Source organism: Amblyraja radiata, chromosome 1 (genome assembly GCF_010909765.2).
Source record: "Amblyraja radiata isolate CabotCenter1 chromosome 1, sAmbRad1.1.pri, whole genome shotgun sequence".
Lineage (NCBI taxonomy): Eukaryota > Metazoa > Chordata > Chondrichthyes > Rajiformes > Rajidae > Amblyraja > Amblyraja radiata.
Window position 1 is genome coordinate 133,231,118 of NC_045956.1, and position 20,983 is coordinate 133,252,100.

At 45.0% G+C, this 20,983-nt stretch overlaps 1 protein-coding gene across 1 annotated transcript in view; it reads right to left on the reverse strand.

Moving 5' to 3' along the window:
- unc13b (unc-13 homolog B) overlaps positions 1–20,983 on the reverse strand; it is a 404,018-nt gene that overhangs the window by 104,655 nt on the left and 278,380 nt on the right. The window contains exons 18-20 of the mRNA XM_033037251.1: positions 20,421–20,562; positions 13,387–13,556; positions 4,683–4,798 (exon numbers count right to left, since the gene is read on the reverse strand). Of these exons, the coding sequence (XP_032893142.1) occupies positions 4,683–4,798; positions 13,387–13,556; positions 20,421–20,562 (428 nt within the window). The remainder of the gene's footprint in view (positions 1–4,682; positions 4,799–13,386; positions 13,557–20,420; positions 20,563–20,983) is intronic.

Here is a 20,983-nt window from a genome sequence, read left to right on the forward strand (position 1 = left end):
AAGCCATGGTGTTCCAACACCCCCCTTAGAATCCTTTCCTTCCTTCTCAATTACCAACTCCATAGCCATCTTTTAACATGAATTTGTCAAAAATTGAATGATCCACAATGTATTGCCCACATACAACAAAAGTTAAATACAACAAAGTCAAAGACTCATAGAAAATAGAACAGCACAGCATAGGAATAAGCCCTTCAGCCCCCAATGTCTGTGCCGAACATGGTGCCAAGCCAAACTCTTATCTGCCTGCATGTAATCCATGTCCCTTTATTCCCAGCATTTTCATGTCTCTTAAATGCCACTATAATATGTTCCTCCACCACCCCAATTGGCAATGTGTTCCAGGCAATTGGGGTGGTGGAGGAACATATTATAGTGGCATTTAAGAGACATGAAAAGCACCCACAACTTCTTTAAACTCTTCCTCTCTCAACTTAAAGCTTTGCCCTCTAGTATTTGATATTTCTATCCTGGGAAAAAGATTGTGACTGTGTACACTATCTATGCCTCTCGTAATATTATAGACTTCCATCAAGTCTCCCCTCAACCTCTGGCATTCCAGAGAAACCAATCCAATTCTATGCAACCCCTCCCTGTAGCTACTATCCCCAAATTCAGATGTCGTTCTGATAACGTTCTGATCCTCTCCACCCTTCCACAAAGCCTCACATCCTTCCTATATTGGGACGACCAAGTCTGCATGCAATACTCCAAATGAGGCCTAATCAAAAAACTATAAAGCTGTATCATGACTGCCTGACTCTTATACTCAATGCCCCAACCAATGATGGCATGCATATCAAATTCTCCACCAGTGTCAGCAAGACAAACAAGATTGTGAATGACTTCAAGAAGCGATTGATGGTGCTGAAATAGAGATGGCTGAAAGCTTTAGGTTCTTAGGAATAAATATCACTAGCAATTTGTCCTGGACCAGCCACATTGAAGCTATGGTCAAGAAAGCTCACCAATGCCACTACTTCGTTAAAGGTTCAGGAAGTTCGGTATGTCCACAACAACTTTCACCAACCTCTATAGACGCACGGTAGAAAACAATTTATCAGGGATACATCACAACATGGTTTTGGCATATCCAAGTCCACAAGAAATTGCAGTGTGATGGACATAGTGCAGAGAATCACGCAAACCAACCATTGGCTCCATCTAACCTTCACATTGCCTCGGCAAGGTCGCAGCATAATCAACGACCAGTCTCACCCCGTTCACTGCCCCCGTCTCCCATCAGGAAGAGGTTCAGAAGTTTGAAAACACACACCTCCAGATTCAGGGACAGTTTCTTCCCAGCTGTTAAAAGGCAACTGAACCATCCTCACTCCAGCTAGATTGTGGTCCTGACTTCCCCATTAACCTTATCCGAGACCTTTGAACTATCTTTAATTTGACTTTATCAGAAGTATATAGTCTTTTATTGACTGCACAGCACACAACAATGATTAACAATTGCTAATCATATATAGTTTTTATCTGACTGACAACAAAAGCTTTATATTGTACCTCAGGACACGTGACAATCATAAACTACACTAAATTTAAAAAAATATGCACTCTTTTCCACCATCTACTTGTGTTGCCACTTTCAGGGAGTCATTAACTTGGACCTCTAGATTCTTCTGTTCATCAGTGCTGTTAAAGGACTTGCCATTAACTGTATACTTTCCCTTTACATTTGACCTCCCACAGTGCAACACCTCACACTTGCACAAATTAAAATTCATCTGTTATTTTGCCGCCCATGTATATAGCGGTATCCCGCTGTATACTTTAACAGCCTTTAACATCCCCTGCAAAGTTGGCATCATCTGCAAATGTACTAACCAACTCATCTATGTTTATGCCCAAGTCATTTATATGTATCACAAACAACAGAGATCCCTGCAGAAATCCACTGGTCATAATCCTCCAGCCTGAATATCACCACAACCCCTCTGTCTTCTATCAGTAAGCCAGTTATAAATCCATATGACTATGTCAATGTTAATCCCATGCACCTTAATCTTCTGGATCAGCATAATATGTGGGACTTCATCAAGTGTTTTACTAAATTCCATGTAGATAATATCTACCACCCTACCCTCATTGAACACTGTAACCTTCTCAAAAAGTCAATCAAAGTTGTAATACACGTCCTGAGGCGTACAAAACCTTACTGGCTGTCCATAAGTAAACCATTCTCTTCGAAATGGGAGTAAATCTTATGCTGATAAATTCTCTCCAATAGCTTCCCTGTGACTGGCGAAAGATTAATTGGCCTAAAATTCCCTGGATTCTCTCCACTTCCCTTCTTAAATAAAGGACCAACATTAGCTAGTCTCAGTCCTCCAGCAACTCACCTATGGCTAGAGAAGATGGAAAAAATCTTCACCAAGGCTCCTCTCTTGCCTCTCTCAATAACCTGGGATAGATCTCCTCAGGTCATGGGGATTTAATCCACAAATTCCTTCCCTTATTCTTGGGAAGCTCCTACTTTCTCCATGGTTACCCTCTTGTTTCTACTGAAGGCATAAAGCTGTATTATTCACATTCGCCAGTGTGTTCCCATATCTCGTTAGATTCCATTCCTATCTTCTCAATTACCACCTCCATAGCCAGACTCACCAAACCTATTTCATGGCTCTTTTGACTGTTCAAACGCCTGCTTGAGTTCTTTCCTCTTGCTTTATATTCCCCAAAGGCCCGGTCAGATTTAGCTTGCACTTCATTTATCTTTTTGATTACATTTACAATCTCTTTGGTCATCTAAGGTTTCCTTACTTTGCCATCCTTTTTCCTCCATCTTTTTGCAATAACTCCCACACGTCAGATGTGGACTTACACAATAACAGCTGCTACCAATGTACCCTCCTGAGCTCCTGATTAACAACCTTATAATTTGCCTTACTGCAACTTAGTAAGATCCCGCAAGATCTAGACTTATCCCTATGCAAAACAATCTTAAAACTTATGGAGTTGTGATTGATATCCCCAAAATGATCTTCCACTAAAATACCAGACACCTGGCCAGGTTCATTTCCCATACGAGGTCTAGTATGGTTCCTTCACATTTTTGGACAATGCACATACTGTTTCAAGAAACTCTCTTGAATACTCCGAAAACATTCTGCCCCATCTTAACTTTGAGACTGACCAAGTCCCACTCAGTAATATGGGAAGTTAAAATCACCCTTTAAGACAACCCAGTTGCTTTGGCATATTTTGCTAATCTGTCTATATATCTGTTCCCCTATGATACACTCACATTAGAGTGTTTGCATCTTTGTTACCAATATCACTTCAGCCGACCAACCTTCCAGTATTTCCTGTTTAAGAAGGAACTGCAAATGCTGGAAAATCGAACTGAACTGAGACTGAAGAAGGGTTTCGGCCCGAAACGTTGCCTTTTTCCTTCGCTCCATAGATGCTGCTGCACCCGCTGAGTTTCTCCAGCTTTTTTGTGTACCTTCCAGTATTTCCTCCCAGTGCTGCTGTGTAAGTCACCCTGATTAGTACAGTAACTTCTGCACCATGCCCCCCCCACACACACACTCTCAATTACGTCTGAAATTAAAGTGCTTGCACCTTTCTTATTTATGCAGTCCTGCAGCACAGATAGACACCCTTCGGTCCAACTCATCCATGCTGACCAAGATGCCCCATTTACCCATGTTTGGTCCTTATCCCTCTGAACCTTTCCTATCCGGAGTAAATAGAAACACACAATTTCCAGGAACCCACATGCCCATACTTTGCGCATTATGACAAATTCCCAACCAGATACTTTTGACATTGAGGGGAAATACAATTTTCTCAAATAGAAATTGCTTTATGAATTTTATTGGCAAATCAAGTAAAGAATAAGAATGGACACATTTCCAACTGAAACTTCTAGAGACAAGAATAGTCCCACATCACGTAAAACATAGCCTAGAGCAGAATAAAAATCTCTTTCGCTCTATGTTCATATCAGAATAAATTGTTTTCAACAGGTAAAAAAGAATATCATTTCCGACACTTATCATTTTGGTTTCTCCCGTGAGGATGACAAATTTAGTGCACATATGAGCTGTGAACCTGTATTCATTAGTGAAGGGGTGGGCAAACATGGCGCACAAGAGACAAGGTCAGACAGGCACATATGCAATTTATATTTTCATCAATCCACGCTGGAGTTGAATTCAGACTCCAGATGCTCTGATGCACTTTGTGGTCATGTTTGACTTGGATAATTAGATATTGCCTTCAAAATGTCTTGCTGACTTGCTTCTCTTTTTCACATCACAAAAGAATGACATTATTTGAAGGATGCTATATTTCCTTAAAATGTACTATCAACAATAGAAACATAGAAACAAAGAAAATAGGTGCAGGAGGAGGCCATTGCCTGGTAGTGTATGTATAAATAACATACAGTACAATTAGTGCATCATTAAAGTTCATGTTCATAAAAAAATTAAACACAATGTAATAGCTTCAGTTCACTTGCTCGGTTGATAATGAAATAGTATTTCACTTGTAGTTGTAGTTAATTACGATGTATTACTGTATTTCAATGAGCATTCAGCTCTGCAATTACATTTACGACATGAATCACTTTAAACATTAGCATTTTGTGACAACCTTCGTCAATTTTTCAATCAGCTATATATTACGGAAAGGGAGGGGAGATACCCAGGTATTGAACTTACTTCATGAAGACAGGTATACTGAATGTGATAAGGAGCGACTTTCTCTTCACCTTTGATTTCAACACTGATCTGCAGTCGAATAGCACCTGAAACTGCAGATTTATCTGTTCTTTTCTCTAAAAATGGAATAAATTAACTCACATCATTTGTCATCCATGGACATTTATATCAATATGTCACCACAAGACAGGGTTCAACTTTAAAATCTCCAATTTCTGAAAAACACTAACAATGAAAATCTGTTTTATTTTTTCCATGCGCAGCTTGAAAGTAATTTAAAAGCTGACTTATCAGAGACTCTGATGAATAGTAATTAGTCATTTTGATCCGAAAGGAACTTAGCCCGATTTGGCAATGGAACAGTACAATTATCACGATACTGGTCAGCATTCAATTATTTACTCTCAAGAGGAAAATATCTGGGACAATATGCAGGAAATTGCCTATGTGTCATTTCCAGACAGTTTTTGTCGGGGCTCATTAAATCGCTGCAATTTGCTCACATAGTACTCTCACCTATTTGGATAATGATATGAACATTTCACAAAGGTCTGGCATAAAGAAACGTGGAATTCTGAATCATGAACATCCTCAAGCAATTGCTGTAACTTACAGTCTGATTGTTATCCCGGTTTGCAGGAACAATGTCAATAACTTGCCAACAACATTTAAAGACAGTATCATCTAATTGACAGACATCCGGTTTAGACTTTGGAAGGAGTAGGAGGGGGATCCACAGCCCCATTTATATCAGCGGGTCGATGGTTGAAAGGGTCAAGAACTTCAAATTCCTGGGCGTGCACATCTCTGAAGATCTTTCCTGGTCTGAGAACACTAATGCAATTATCAAAAAAGCTCATCAGCGCCTCTACTTCCTGAGAAGATTACGGAGAGTCGGATTGTCAAGGAAGACTCTCTCTAACTTCTACAGGTGCACAGTCGAGAGCATACTGACCGGTTGCATCGTGGCTTGGTTCGGCAATTTGAGCGCCCTGGAGAGGAAAAGACTACAAAGGGTAGTAAACACTGCCCAGTCCATCATCGGCTCTGACCTTCCTTCCATCGAGGGGATTTATCGTAGTCGCTGCCTCAAAAAGGCCGGCAGTATCATCAAAGACCCACACCATCCTGGCCACACACTCATCTCCCTGCTACCTTCAGGTAGAAGGTACAGGAGCCTGAAGACTGCAACAACCAGGTTCAGGAATAGCTACTTCCCCACAGCCATCAGGCTATTAAACCTGGCTCGGACAAAACTCTGATTATTAATAACCACTTTCTGTTATTTGCACTTTACCAGTGTATTTATTCATGTGTGTATATATTTATATCATGGTATATGGACACATTTATCTGTTTTGTAGTAAATGCCTACTATTTTCTGTGTGCTTAAGCAAAGCAAGAATTTCATTGTCCTATACAGGGACACATGACAATAAACTCACTTGAACTTGAACTTGAGATTCATATGTGGACAATAGATTTTTTTAAAGCGATTTAAGCCTTAGTAGAGTACATCCAATTCAAAACAACAACCACTTACATCCATACAGCATCTTTGACATAGTAAAAATCGCTTAATGGGCATTACTGAAGCATGACCAAACAACATTTAATGGTAAAGTTCAATGCAGAGGTATTATTTTGGAAAAAAGTTGATTTTAAGATATGGAAGTGAAAATAGGTGTCATATAGATTTGTGGTCATATAGATTTGTGGCTCAAAGGACATCCCCAATCTAAATGAAAATACTGTATGACAGTAAATAGCTTGGTCACACTGATGTCTGGGAGAAATTTTGCGAGTCCTTTATCGATGCACACCACTGAAAGTTATCAAAGCGTTAGAAGTGGGTAAAATGCAGTTTTCCTCCATTGTTGCTTGGTACAAATAGAGAATTATTTGAGCAAAAAAGTCTCAATAGCATAGATTATGAGAAATAGAATGAATTTCATTACAAAAGGATGGATCAAAGATTAAAATGGGATGGCTTCTTGAACAATCAAGAATGATGTAGTTTTGAAGAAGATTGACTGAGAAGATAGTTTTGAAGTAGATTTAGTAGAGGGGATGGGACACCTTTGGATAGGAAAATTGTCGTTGAGTTGACAGGATGTTAGATTTAATTTCAAGATTTGTGGTTGAGGAATAAAAATAAATTCAACAAGGAATAAAATGGATCAATATGATTTCTTTCGATTTCATTTCCAGGATCGCAGCATTGCTGAGCAAGACCAGCATTTATTGCCCTCTAAGAAAAAATCCTAAATTGCCCTCTAAGAAAAGATGACGGATCATTGTTGTCCTTCTGTTGATGGCGCCCCCACAGTGCAATTGGGGAGATTTACAGAAATTAGATCCAGCAATGCTGAACAAAGCCTAACACCCTTGTCATTCTTTGTGATAGAGGTTAGGGCTTGAAAGCTGCTTTCAAAGTAGACTTTCTGAGTAACTGCAGTGCATTTTGTAGAAGGTACACAATGCAGCTACTGTGTAGCAGTAACGGAAACAATGTATGTTAAAGCATGACGAGTAATACCAATCATGTAAGGTGTATTGAATTGGATGGTATCAAGCAAGAGCTATCAATGATGCATTCAAGCAGGCAAGTGGTGACTTTTTCATCACACCAATGTCTTGCACCTTGACGATGGTGGAAAGGCTCTGGGGGATTGGGAGAGTCACTGACTGTAAAATTGCAACGGTAAATCCCACTTAACAACATACATACAAGAAATATTTAAAAAAAGAGTGCATATCTATCTTTACATTCATCAGATCTATACATTTGGAACTGTTAGCAGATCCAATGTACAAGGTACCACTGCCATCCCAGATGGCCTCGTCGGACGATGCAAACTTCAAGTGTTTGGGAGGCTTTTTACACAGGGCTTAGTCCGTCAATATCTAGTAGCAAAGGACCTTTGACCACCACAAATCCTTTGTAATGGCTGCACCAAGATCCAATATTGCCCTTCGAAGTGAATCCATACAGTATTGGAAGTCCAATATATTTTAAGCATTCCAAAGTGTGTCTTTCACTACGTTAATGATCTTCCAGCAGCAGTTGATATTGGTCTCAGTTTGCATCTCTGTGAACAGTTCAGAGGGTCCTCTGTTACACAGCTGCTTTGGATGAACCTCGATAACCTCTTGCATTCTCCACCAAGAGGTGGGCCATTGTCTCATCGTCCTTGCTATTGTCATGGGGATAGTATGCACTGCAGATAAGATTCCAACTGTGAAGGAAGGCTTTGAGATGGAGGGGTCCTGTCACTGGCTGCTAAACAATGCCTTGGTGCTTGCTGGTGATGAGGCATTTTGCCATATGGCACTCTACACAGGGAACCATCCCATAGCATCCATCATGTCATTCTCCCGCAAGGCAGGATGTTCGGTGCTGACCACTGCCTAATTGGGATGTGGTCAAAGGTATTTTCCTGAAATAACATTTCCATGTAGGACAGGTTGTGCAGCAAGGTCCAACTGAATAGACCATTACGTATCAGTGGGCCCATGCTTCGTAAAACCAGACACTGGTAGAACCTCAGCATGTTGAGACACTTGGTGCTTGACTTGATGCAACCACACACAAAGGTGTCTGTTAGTGTTAATATTGGCCAAATTAGAGGTATTACAAAATGGAGGTCCTTTGCATTTGCAGGGCCTGCTTGTCCTCTTTCTGTGAAAAGTTGCAAGCTGTGAGCCGATTCCACAAAGTCTTGACCCTTGATTGATATTCAGGATAAGGTGAGGTCCAGATGTCCTTTCCTTTGTTAAAATTCATGAGGACCTTGCAGAGGAGCTCAGAGGTGTTGAAAATGCTTGGTCAGGATTGGTCAGATAGGGCAGAGTTGTACATACTGTTAACTATGTTGTAGAGTGTCTGTGTTGTTATCTTGTGATTGGTTAAAGTGTGAAGCCTTGTTCAGACTGTTTACAATTACCTGGGAAAATGTTTCTATACATGTGTAAACTATGTTAACTGAGTTCCTGCTAGAACTTTCTGCAGAAATAATGTAATGGGGTACTTTGGGATTGGGTTAGGGAACTGTCAATGACAGTATAATGTAATCGATATTTGTGATTGGTTTGTAGGGGCTGCCACCCCCATCTAGTTTCGTGTCACAGGGTCCGATGGCCTATAAAAGAGGAGACCCCACGAGGATCGGAGTCGATCTTCTGGATGGGCGCTTTGGACTGCGTGACCTTTTAGAGGTGTCTGCTTGCACGAGGCTGAAGGGCTTGAACAAGCAGAGACAAGGATCAGACCCGCGGTGGTTAGGTATTGTATAAGGAGTTTGTTATTGTTGGAAAGAATAAAGAATAGTTGATCCGGGGCTTGACTCAGTGTTTTACTGAACTAGACTAAGGGGGTAAGCTTTAGGAGCATAATTACATTAGGATGAGAACTCAGTCACTGCAAGATAACCAGATTTTGACTTCTTCTCATGGCCCAAGTATTTATGTGGCTGATCCATTTTGGTTCTGATTAATGGTGACCCCGAGGATGTTGATCATGGATGGCCTGGTAGTAGCACTGCCAACTGATGCACAGTAAGAGGTTGTCAGCCCATGTCTCAGTGTCATTGGGATTTTCCTGTATGCATACATGGATTATGTCATTTATTAGCTGAGGAGTTGCAAATGGAATTGACCATCAATGATTTGTGAGAGGGAAACACCAACTCTTTGGAGAACATGGACAGGTGATGTTTTGGGTTGGGACCCTTCTTTAGACATTATGAAGTGGGAGAAGGAAACTGGAAGCGAGGAGGGGCAGGATATATAGATATGGGGGTGGGGCAGCTGTTAAGCAGATGATTGGACAAAGGCCAGAGATGAAAAAAACAGAAGGTATTAAACAAAAGGATTGAAGAATTGCAAATTGTTAAAGCAAGAGAAAGGAATATAGGTGGAAGAGAAGGTTGAGGGGAAAATTAGGTGATGCCCACGTGGAATGTAAAGTGCTGCACCTCCAGTTTGCGTGTGGCGTCACGACTCAACCATGATGTTGCATCCAACCAAGACATTATGTATCACGTGTCCTCGGCAATATTAACCATATCCTTTCCCAATTTTAACACTGCTTGATTTCACCTCTGCTTCAGCAATTACTTTGGTAATTGGTTCTGTCTTCACCAAGGAAGACACAAACAATCTCCCAGATGTACTAAGGGACAGAGGACCTAGGGTGATGGAGGAACTGAAGGAAATTCAAATTAATCAGGAAATGGTGTTGGGTAGACTGATGGGACTGAAGGCTGATCAATCCCCAGGACCTGATGGTCTGCATCCCAGGGTACTCAAGGAGGTGGCTCTAGAAATCGTGGACGCATTGGTGATCATTTTCGCATGTTCTATAGATTCTGGATCAGTTCCTGTGGATTGGAGGGTAGCTAATGTTATCCCACTTTTCAAGAAAGGAGGGAGAGAGAAAGCAGGGAATTATAGACCAGTTAACCTGATATCGGTGGTGGAGAAGATGCTGGAGTTGATTATCAGATGTAATAACGGCACATTTGGATAGCAGTAACAGGATAGGTCCAAATCATCAAGGATTTACGAAGGGGAAATCATGCTTGACAAATCTTCTAGAATTTTATGAGGATGCAACAAGTAAAATGGACAAGCAAGAGCCAGTGGATGTAGTGTACCTGGACTTTCAGAAAGCCTTTGATAAGGTCCCACACAGGAGATACAGTGAATTTTAATCTGACCACCATTAAGGGCCAGGTTTTGAGTTGCTAACTCCCTAAGCTATTTAAATTCAGTTAATTTATAACTCTAAAATGTAAAAATCTAGCATCGGTATTGGTGACCATTAAACGTCAGATCTGTCATAAAATGTAGAGACACAAGAGACTATAAATGTTGGAATCTGGAGCAGGAAACAAGCTATAGAAGGAAATCAGCAGTTCAGGCAGCATCTGTCCTGTCCAGGTGAAGTATCTCGACATGAAACATCAACTGTTCATTTATTTCCACAGATGGTGCCGGACCCACCGAGATCCCCAAGGAACTCATATTTTGCTTTCATGAAATCTATCTTATTTACTACTGCCCTAATGAATGGAATTTTGTTCTCTTTACTCAGGATGTCTTTTATGTGACACCAGACACACAGCAAGATGAATCTTAAGAATAGCTGGGGTCGGCCATTCATCCCCTCATGCCTGTACAGTCAGTCACTCAATCGTTCAATAAGATTACAGTGGATCGTTTATCTCGGTGCCACTTTCTTGCACTAACCATTCATCCAATGATTCCCTTAGAATCTAAAATCTCTTAATCTTTGCATTGGATATACTCAAGCAGCAAGGGCCTACAGCCCTCTCACAAACAGAAATTCAAAGATTCGCTCCCATGGGTAAAGAAATGTTGTTTCATCTCTCACCTAAATGGCCGATTCCTTGTTTGGAGAAGGTGTCCTGCGCTTCTCAACATTACACCCTGTCAAGACTCAGAAGAATTTTGTTTGTTTCAATGAAATCACCTCTCATTCTTACACGCTCAGGAGAGTCGGTGCCCTGTCTGCTTAATCTCTCCTTATTATACAAACTAGTCCTTCCACTTTGAACCTTCTCGACATTTTCCCTCTGCAAACATATGTTTTTTAGGTAAGGAGAACAGACCAGCTCATAATATTCCAGCTGTGATTTCAGCAATGCACGAAGAAGATATTTCTGCTCTTATCTTCAAATTCGCTTTCAATAAAGATTAAAATCCATTTTACCTTCCTATTTGCTTACTGTATCCTTCTATTAATTTTCAGTGAGCATGTACATGGTCCCACTGGACACCAATGCCATTGAAACTGCTCTCTGAAATTTAGTGTAATCAAAGTGAATACATAAAAAAAATACTCAGAATAAAATCAGGCAGACAGATTTGGCAATATACAGGCAGCATGGAGGTGCCTATGAATGCTCAAAATTGATTCCTAACCTCATGAACTGGGCCATGTCAAACATTTATAGGGGAGCTTCCTCCTGATGGTCACCTGATGAATTAGCAGTCTCCCATGTTGAAAATCATTTGAGTGAAGCTGCATGAGAAGCAAAGGGGCAGAATATATCCTAAGTGGGGGACTTCAATGACCATCATCAAGAGTACCTCAACGGAACCACTGCTGCCCAAATTGGCCAAGTACTGAAGGACGCAGCTGCCAATTCTTTGCAGCTGCCAACAGCTGCTCTGTTTCAGGTGCAAAGAAAACCTACGTGAGAGAAAAGTCTCACCCTCACCTATCTATCTGTTGCAGATGCACGTGTCTATGTCAGCATTGCTAGGACTAACTATCCAAATAATGTGTGGAACATTTCCAAACTTCACATCGAGGCTACCCTTCATCATATTATGTGGCACCATCATCGTGTTAAGCGGAACAGACTCAGAACATATTTGCAGCTCCAAAATGGGCATCCACGAGCCTTTGTGGCCCCTCAGGAGGAAAAGAAGTGTACATTGTCACAGCATATGCTTCACTCTAAGTCACCATTAACCCAGAGGTTCAATCCTGGTTCCAGGAGGAATGCAGGAGGGCATATCAGGAGCATTAGCAGCCCACATGAAAATGAGATACCAACCTGACAAAGCTGCAACACATTCGCACTAAACAGCAAAAGTAGCAGCAATAGACAAGGCTAAGGCACCGCGCAAACAATAAAACAGATCATCAAAGATCATGAAGGATGGTGGGAATTAAATAGCTTAATACTAAAAGATAAATGTGAGAATAACTGCATCCTCAATGAAAATGGGGCCCTGGGTGTGAGTTCTGAAGGCAAGATTGAAGCATTTGCAACCAGGTTCAGCTAGAACTGCCAAGTGTATAAACCTTCTCGCTTCCCCCAGACATCTCAATCATCACAGAAGCCAATAGTCATCCATCTGATATTAAGAAAAGATAGTGTGTCCCCCCCCCCAACCCTCCCCCCCCCCAACCCTCCCCCCCCCCCCCCCCCACACACACACACACACGTTTTCCTTGAATCCATCTCCTAAGTTCTGAAAGGGATGGAGTTGCCAGGGATCTACTACTGAAAGATCCTCCAAAAGATTCATGCTTCAAAAGTATTCATTATAGCTGCAACACTGGAATCCAACCTATTTTTTGCAACTTTTATGAGACTTGAAGACAGACATTAAAAATACCATAATTGATTTTTCATTGTCCACACCAGCTGAACATATTGTTTTTTTTATGAGATCATCATGTACTTTCATTTTCTATCTGTGGCATGAATGTACATTTTGCACTGTACAACTGTTGCTTTGCAAGATGACAATAAAGGTTGATTGATTGATTGAACATTTGTGCCAACAAGGGCAGGAAGGTATTCTAATCTCTGGCTCTACACAGATAGGTGGCATTGGTCTTACTGTTTCTAGAGTTTATGCTTATCCTAGAAGGAACAATGATATTTAGAGAAAACATCTTACTACATTTAGTCACCCAATCTTTCTGACCATTTTTCACATTGCGACAGCATTCTAAAGGATGCTTCATTCTGCTCCACACCCTCACCATTTCACAGATGTCCTTCCACATCCTTTCCAGTTTAATATATTAATTTCATAATATTTCTGAAATGTATTGAAAAGGTTTCCATACCAACATTTAATAGTTAACATTGTTAGTAAGTCGGCATGTAATAATAAGTCACATTTACCAAATGACCCAAAACTACCTTTCACTCACCCAGATTATACCAGACATCCATTTCACCACTTAGTGTCCGAACCTCAATGATAGTTTGTCCCAAGAAATCATCAGATTCTCGTTTTAACCTCTGTTTTACACGTGATTTAATATCATCATCCTCATCCCATACTCTTACTTTGATTCGATCAGAGGAATTGTGACATTCACTATGAGAAAAAAGAAAATCGGTTTGGACAGACACCAAAGCACGGCACAAACAAAGTTCCTCAGTAGTTCAATAAGTATATTAAAGAAAAATTATTTGGAACCAACAGAAACAGTGTCAATGCACAGGTCCAACTGAGTGATTGGATACTCGTATAATATTCATATTTCATAATCACATCAATGGAGGCCATTCAGCCCATCAAATTTATGTTGACTTTCAGAGCAATTCCATTTCCAGACTTAGTTCCTGTAAGCTATTCTCCACGTGTCCATAAAAGTCAAGGGGCTGGTGATGGCGCCCAGCCTCCCAGCCAACCTTGATCCACTGTGGTTGGTTACCATCTCAACAGGTCCACAGCAGACACCATTTCCCTGGTCCTACACTCATCTCTGGAACACCTAAACAACAAGAACTCATATCCTACATTATACTCCTATTTATCTACTATTGCTCTGCAATCAACTTCAACACCATAATCCTATCCAAATTCATCCCTGTGCTCCATCTGGATGCACACTCATCTCTCCCACCCTCCCTCCCTCAGCCCCCGACCCCACCTATATTATTTCCTCTGGCTTCACTATTCACTACTTTTCTATCCTTATCTTCAAATTGCACATATGTTCAACCATCTGCCAATACAAAAAACCCTCACCTGTGTCCACCTATCACTTGCCAGGCTTTGTCCCGGTCCCACCTCTCTTCCAGCTCTCTTCTCTCCCATGAAAACCAGTCTGAAGGTCCCAACCCGAAACGTCGCCTATCCATGTTTTCCAGAGATGCTGCCTAACCCAGTACTTAGCGTCTGAACCTAATATTTGCCTCCACTTGCAAACACCCTAGCACCGAGCAGTTATAATTATATTTATCCCCGAGCTTGAGTGCTTTTAAACTAGACTTAGGGCATCCAAGTTCTCCAACTTTGACTTTAATGGATAAACAAATCCAATGTTAGGTTTAAAGGTAAACTGCACTATATAGGAATACATGTCACATTCTCCTTTGAGGCATTTGAAAAAAAGATCATAATTATTGTGTGTGATAGAAAAGTTAACAATGACTGTCAACATGCTACCATACAACGTGACAGTTATTACAACATGAAAACAGGCTGAGTGAATCATGCAAATTAAATGCACAGTACCAGGCAGCTATTTTTAAATGCAAAATGATCAAACCATCAACAGGCTCCTTTACGTCAAATTCTGAGCTGCAAGCTAAGTAAGAGGTGACAGAAAACAGAATTAGGATGAAATACAGAGGAAACAAATTTTGGGAATAAAACACCAGAAAAACTAAACTACACCAGGAAGAATATCCAACCTCCAAAGAATGATTAATGCCCCAAAGTTTTATGGCGGAACACTCCAATGGCACATTTCTTTACGGTCTTTTTTTTTTTTAAATACTGAGGTTTTTCCACCCTCATTCCTAAATAGTCTAGGATTGTGAAGATTGGATCTAGAATCCTCTGTCAGGGGAAACATCATCCTTGTTAACTTCCATTTAGTTCTTCTAACACTTGCTGACTATTGGAAGGTCTATTGTACAACCCCATAAAAGTGACCTCCCCTTTGCTATTCCTAAATTTGACCCATATAGCCTTATTAGGCAATCCCTCTCGACATCCTCCCAGATTACTGCCATGGTACTCTCCTTGATCGGCACTGCAACACCCCCCCCCCCCCCCACGTTATGCAACCCCCTCTGTCGCACCTGAAATTTCTAAATTGAGCTGCCTTCAACCACATTTCAATGATTACAATATCATAATCCCATGAGATGATCCATGCTTGCAGTTCATCCGTTTTATCTGCGAGGTTCTTGCAGTAAAGTAAACATAGTTAAGCCTATCAGCTCACTCTCTCAAGCTTCACATCCCATCTCTGCCTATTCTTCCCATTGAACTTGCCTATACTATTTTGTACATATGAATCAGCCTCCCCCAATGTTGTTCTGGGGGAGGCTGATTCCCTGCCTCGTTCGTTTAAACCTTCCCTAGTGATACCATGCCAGGATATTGATCCACATCCAATTCAGATACAACCTATCCTTCTTGTACAGGTCACCCTTCCCCTCGAGAGATCCCAATAATTCGAAGTAGGGTCTCGACCCAAAACGTCACCCATTTCTTCTCTCCAGAGATGCTGCCTGTCCCGCTGAGTTACTCCAGCATTTTGTGTCTACTGTGGGGCGAAAGTCCCGAAATGAAAGCGAGGAGCCAGGTGTTTCGGAAGGTATCTTTAATAATGTCCTTCTGGTCATCAGAGAAGTCCGCAAGAGGAAGATGGCACCCAAACCCTTGCCTTTTATCCCTCTAGCTAAGGGCCGCCTCTGGACTCAACCAATCTCGTGCCGAGGGATTTGATAGTTGGGATGGCCCGACCCTTGGGAGCCGCCACTGAACCCCCCCCCCCCAGAACCAGAGGCACGAAACGCACCGGCAGGGGTACAACCCGGTCAGACCGCGCACGGAGGAGCCGACTGAGGGGATGGCGGAGGCACAGGTGGACGGACAGGTGAAGGGACAGGCGGAGGGACCGGCGGAAGGACAGGTGGAGTGACAGGCGGAGGCAGCCGTGAAGGGGGGCGCCCTCGAGGCCGAGGTTGGGCAACCAGCACCAGCTGGTCAATGTCCAGATGTGCCGGCTTCAACCGGTCAATCGACACGGCCTCCGGCTGGCCCCCCATGTCCAACACAAAGGTCATCTGCCCGTGCTCCAGCACCCGGAACGGACCCTCGTACGGCCTCGAGTGGCGTCCGGTGGGCATCACAGCGCAGGAAAACGTATGGGCAATCCCGGAGGGCTGATGGCACGTGCGGGCGAAATGTCCCATGGTGGGACGTCGGGACGGGCGCGAGCTTGCCAAAGGCGCTTAAGGGTGGATGAGGGCATTCCCTGCTGCCCCGGCGCCGACGGCACGAACTCCCCGAGCACCGTGAGTGGCGACCCGTACACGAGCTCCATCTGAGGATGAGGCCAAGTCCTCCTTAGGAGCAGTCCGGATGCCCAGCATGACCCACAGCAACTCGTCCATCCAGTCTGGGCCGGAGAGTGCTGCCTTGAGCTGCCGGTGGAACCTCTCCACCAGGCCGTTAGCTTGCGGGTGATAGGCCGTGGTGTGGTGCAGCCCCACACCCACCAAGTGAGCCATGGCCGACCACAGCTCGGAGGTGAACTGTGGTCCCCGGTCCGAGGAGATGTGCGCCGCCACCCCAAAGCGAGTGATCCAGTGCGCGGCCAACGCACGAGCGCACGTAGCCGTTGACGTGTCGGCCAGTGGTATGTCCTCCGGCCACCGTGTGAAGCAGTCCCCCATCATGAGGAGGTGGGTGATGCCCCGGGACGGCGGGAGAGGCCCTACAATGTCCACGTGGAGATGGTCGAATCGTCGATGAGGTAGACCGAACTCCTGGGGAGGCGCCCAGACATGGCGCTGGATCTTCGCCGTCTGGCACGGAATGCAGGTGCGGGCCCAGTGGCCGACCTGCTTGCGCAGACCGTGCCACATGAACCGAGCGGACACTTGTGCCGTCGTCGCCCGGATGGATGGGTGAGCCAGCCCGTGGATAACGTTGAAAACCCTCCGGCGCCAGGCGGCAGAGACGATGGGGCGCGGCTGACTGGTCGACACATCGCACAGGATCATTGCCCCTCCAGGAACGAGAGGGACATCCTCGAGGTGAAGGCCGGAGATGGCAGTCCGGTAGGCGGACATCTCACCGTCCGTGAGTTGCGCCTCCGCCAGGGCAGAATAGTCAATTCCGGGCGCCACCTCGAACACGGCGTCGATGGCGGGGCGGGACAATGCATCGGCCACCCAGTTCTCTTTCCCCTCGACGTAGCGGATGGAGGTGGTGTATTCGGAAATGTCGCCAACTGCCGCTGCTGTCGTGCGGACCAGGGGTCGGAAACCTTCACCAGGGCGAATGTGAGCGGCTTGTGGTTTGTGTAGGCAATAAACGGGTGGCCCCCCAGGAGGTAACGGAGCACTGCCAGGTACAGAGCCAGGAGCTCGCGATCGAATGCGCTGTACTTAGTCTGAGTGCCGGCTGAAGAAGGCCAGGGGCCGCCAACCCCCGTCCGTCAGTTGTTCCAGCACGGCACCAACCGCCGACTCCGAGGCGTCCACCGTGAGAGCAGTCGGGGCATCTTCCCGCGGGTGCAGTACGGCCCGAGCAAGGGCCTCCTTCAAGCCGTCAAATGCTGCCACCGCGTTGGTCCACTCAACGTCCTTATGCCCACCCGCCAGAAGTTGATACAGTGGCCGCATGATGTGGGCTGCGGATGGCACAAAACGATGATAAAAAGCCACCATCCCGACAAACTCCTGCAGGCCGTGCACAGTGTATGGACAGGGAAACCGACGGATGGCGTTGACCCTGTCCGGCAGGGGAACTGCACCTTGCGAAGTCACGCGGTGGCCGAGGAAGTCGATGTCGGTTACCCCAAAATGGCACTTGGCGAGGTTGACAGCCAAGCCATGCTCGCTGAGCCGCTGTTAGAGCTGCCTGAGGTGGGCGCAGTGCTCCTGCCGCGAGCGGGTGGCCACCAGGATGTCATCGAGGTAGACAAAAACAAACTCGAGGCCGCGCCACACCCCGTCCATCAACCGTTGGCCTGCGCAGCGTTCTTAAGGCCGAACGGCATCTGCACAAATTCATACAGCCAGAACGGCATGATGATTGCCGTCTTGCGTACATCCTCCGGGTGGACCGGGATCTGGTTATAACCCCATAACAGATCCACTTTGGAGAATATACTCGCCCCGGCCAAATGTGCGGTGAAGTCCTGGATGTGGGGTATGGGGTATCGGTCTGCGGTTGTTGCGGCATTCAGCCGCCGTTAATCCCCGCAAGGTCGCCAGCCCCCGCCTGCCTTAGGGACCATGTGAAGTGGGGACGCCCATGGGCTGTTCGAAGGGCGGACGATCCCCAAGGACTCCATCGTGCGGAACTCCTGCCGTGCCAGATGTAGTTTATCCGGCGGCAGTCGGCGTGCTCGTGCGTGGAGAGGTGGGCTGGTGGTCTGTATGTAATGAATGACCCCGTGACTGGTGGTTGATGACCAAAACTGTGGGGTCAGGATATCCGGGAACACGGCCAAGACCCGAGCAAAGCAGGAATCCACAGACGACATCGGCTCCATCGTGGCGGTGTGGACCAAGCGCTGACTCCTGACGTCCACCAGGAGGGAATGCGCCCAGAGGAAGTTGGCCCCGAGCAACGGCTGGGAGACATCAGCAATGGTGAACCGCCACGAGAAATGACAGGAGCCGAACACGATCGGGACCATGCGAACCCCATACATGCGGATAGGGCTGCCATTCGCCGCGATGAGGACAGGCCCCCGCTTACCGGAACGAATGTCGGCCAGCGAAGGGGGCAGGACGCTCAGCTCCGCCCCGGTATTGATGAGGAAGCGGCTCCGGGAGCACCGATCCCAGGCGAAGAGGCGGTGAATCTGGCCGGCCGCCGTGGGGACTATTTTCAGTCAGCCCAGGCATTTCCCGGGAACGTGCACGGATGGCGGCATTGCCGTGCTGCAGCACCCCAGCGCTGGTGGTAATAGCACCAGCACCTCCTGCTGGTGGCGCTTGCAGCTTGCTGGTGCTGGCCTGCTGGCGCAGTACCCACCACGGCCGCGTGGGGGGCGATCTTACAGGCCTCCGGGATGCAGCTGTCACTCTGTCCACAGCTTCCCCGCCCCACCAGAGGAAATCGGAAGCTGCCGGAGTGAGGTCATCAGGGCGCGCCATCCACAAGCGTCGGCGCACCTACCGAGGGCACTGATGTCGGTGAAGGAGGCGTCCGTGAGCTGCAGACGGATGTAGGCTGGCAGCAGATGGAGGTAGGTGTACTCGAACATTAGGCACGGCGTGTGCCCATCCAGGAGTGCAACCATCTCGTTTAGGAAGCTTGATGGCCGCCAGTCGCATAGGCCCTCCATATGAAGGAGCCTGGCAGCACGCTCCATCCTGCTGAGCCCATAAATCTGGAGCAGGAGCTCCTTAAGGCCGAGGTATTTCTCGGTGTCCGGGGGGGCTGCGAGGAAGTCTGTGACCTCGCCGGCCGTGTCCTGGTCGAGGGCCCCCACCAGGTAGTAGAAACGGGTGTCATCTGCTGTAATGCCCCGCAGGCTGATTTAGGCCTCTGCCTGCTGAAACCAGATGTGCGGCGGGGCGGTTCAGAAGGTGGGTAACTTCACTGAGACCGCGTCGAGGGACAGGGCCGGGTCGGCCTTTGAGGTGGAAGGACGATAATGGAGCGTCAGGGGTTCACCAATGTGGGGCGAAAGTCCCGAAATGAAAGCGAGGAGCCAGGTTTCGGAAGGTACCCTTTATTATGTCCTTCTGGTCATCAGAGAAGTCTGCAAGAGGAAGATGGCACCCAAACCCTTGCCTTTTATCCCTCTAGCTAAGGGCCGCGTCTGGACTCAACCATTCCCGTGCCGAGGGGTTTGATAGTTGGGATAGCCCGACCCTTGGGTGCCGCCACACTACCTTCAATTAAAACAAACATCTGCAGTTCTTTCCGACACCAATAATTCAAAAGGTAGGCCATCCCTTCTGCAACAGCTCTTTAGCTCCACATTCATCTGTCGATCGCTGCCATTTCCCAGTTGAGACAATCAATCTGAAATCTTGTTGAACCCCCCACTGATCTGTTGAACTTCCAGAATGTTCTGTTTTTACTTCAGATTTACACAATCTGTAGCATTTTGCAGTTGCCTTATGTCAAAATGGGTTACTGCACTGACACATCCGAAACAATTATCTTAAATTAAACATAAATACGATATAGTGAACAATAGCAATCCTAAGATCAATTTATTTTTAAATTCATAAGCAGAAAACTTACAAATAAAATTTCTCTTCCCACACAGGATTTAGATTTCCATAAATAGTCTTTGTTCTCTTCTTGGTCTTGCCAACCTGAACAGTGACATAAGGGTCACTAGAGCCAGTTTTATCCTTTGCTTGAAGTCCCTGAGCGCACACCACTAGAAAGATATGAAAGCAAAGCTTTAATACTGTCTGAATAGATTCCCAATTTTTTTTACATTTCTAATGTTCTTTCAATTAAGAAATCAAAAGTCCAAACGTGCTATGTTGCAAGAGTTTCCAACGTTCTCCAATTTAATATTCGTATACCATCTGCTTATTATAAGATGGCTCAATATATTTTGATTCTGTAAATAAATTTCTGTAAAATGAAAAACTAAATTGGTAGGTGAAATGATTAGATTTTTTTTCAGAACAGTTGAATAACAACCAGAACATGTGGTTGTAGTTTAATCCCATAAAAACAAATGTGTATTATAGCAAAAAAATTAACTAAGAATGATAATTTCAGAATGCCTTTCAAGAATTAAATTCAAAATACATGAACAATACAAACTTATATTTATCCAGTTTCCTACC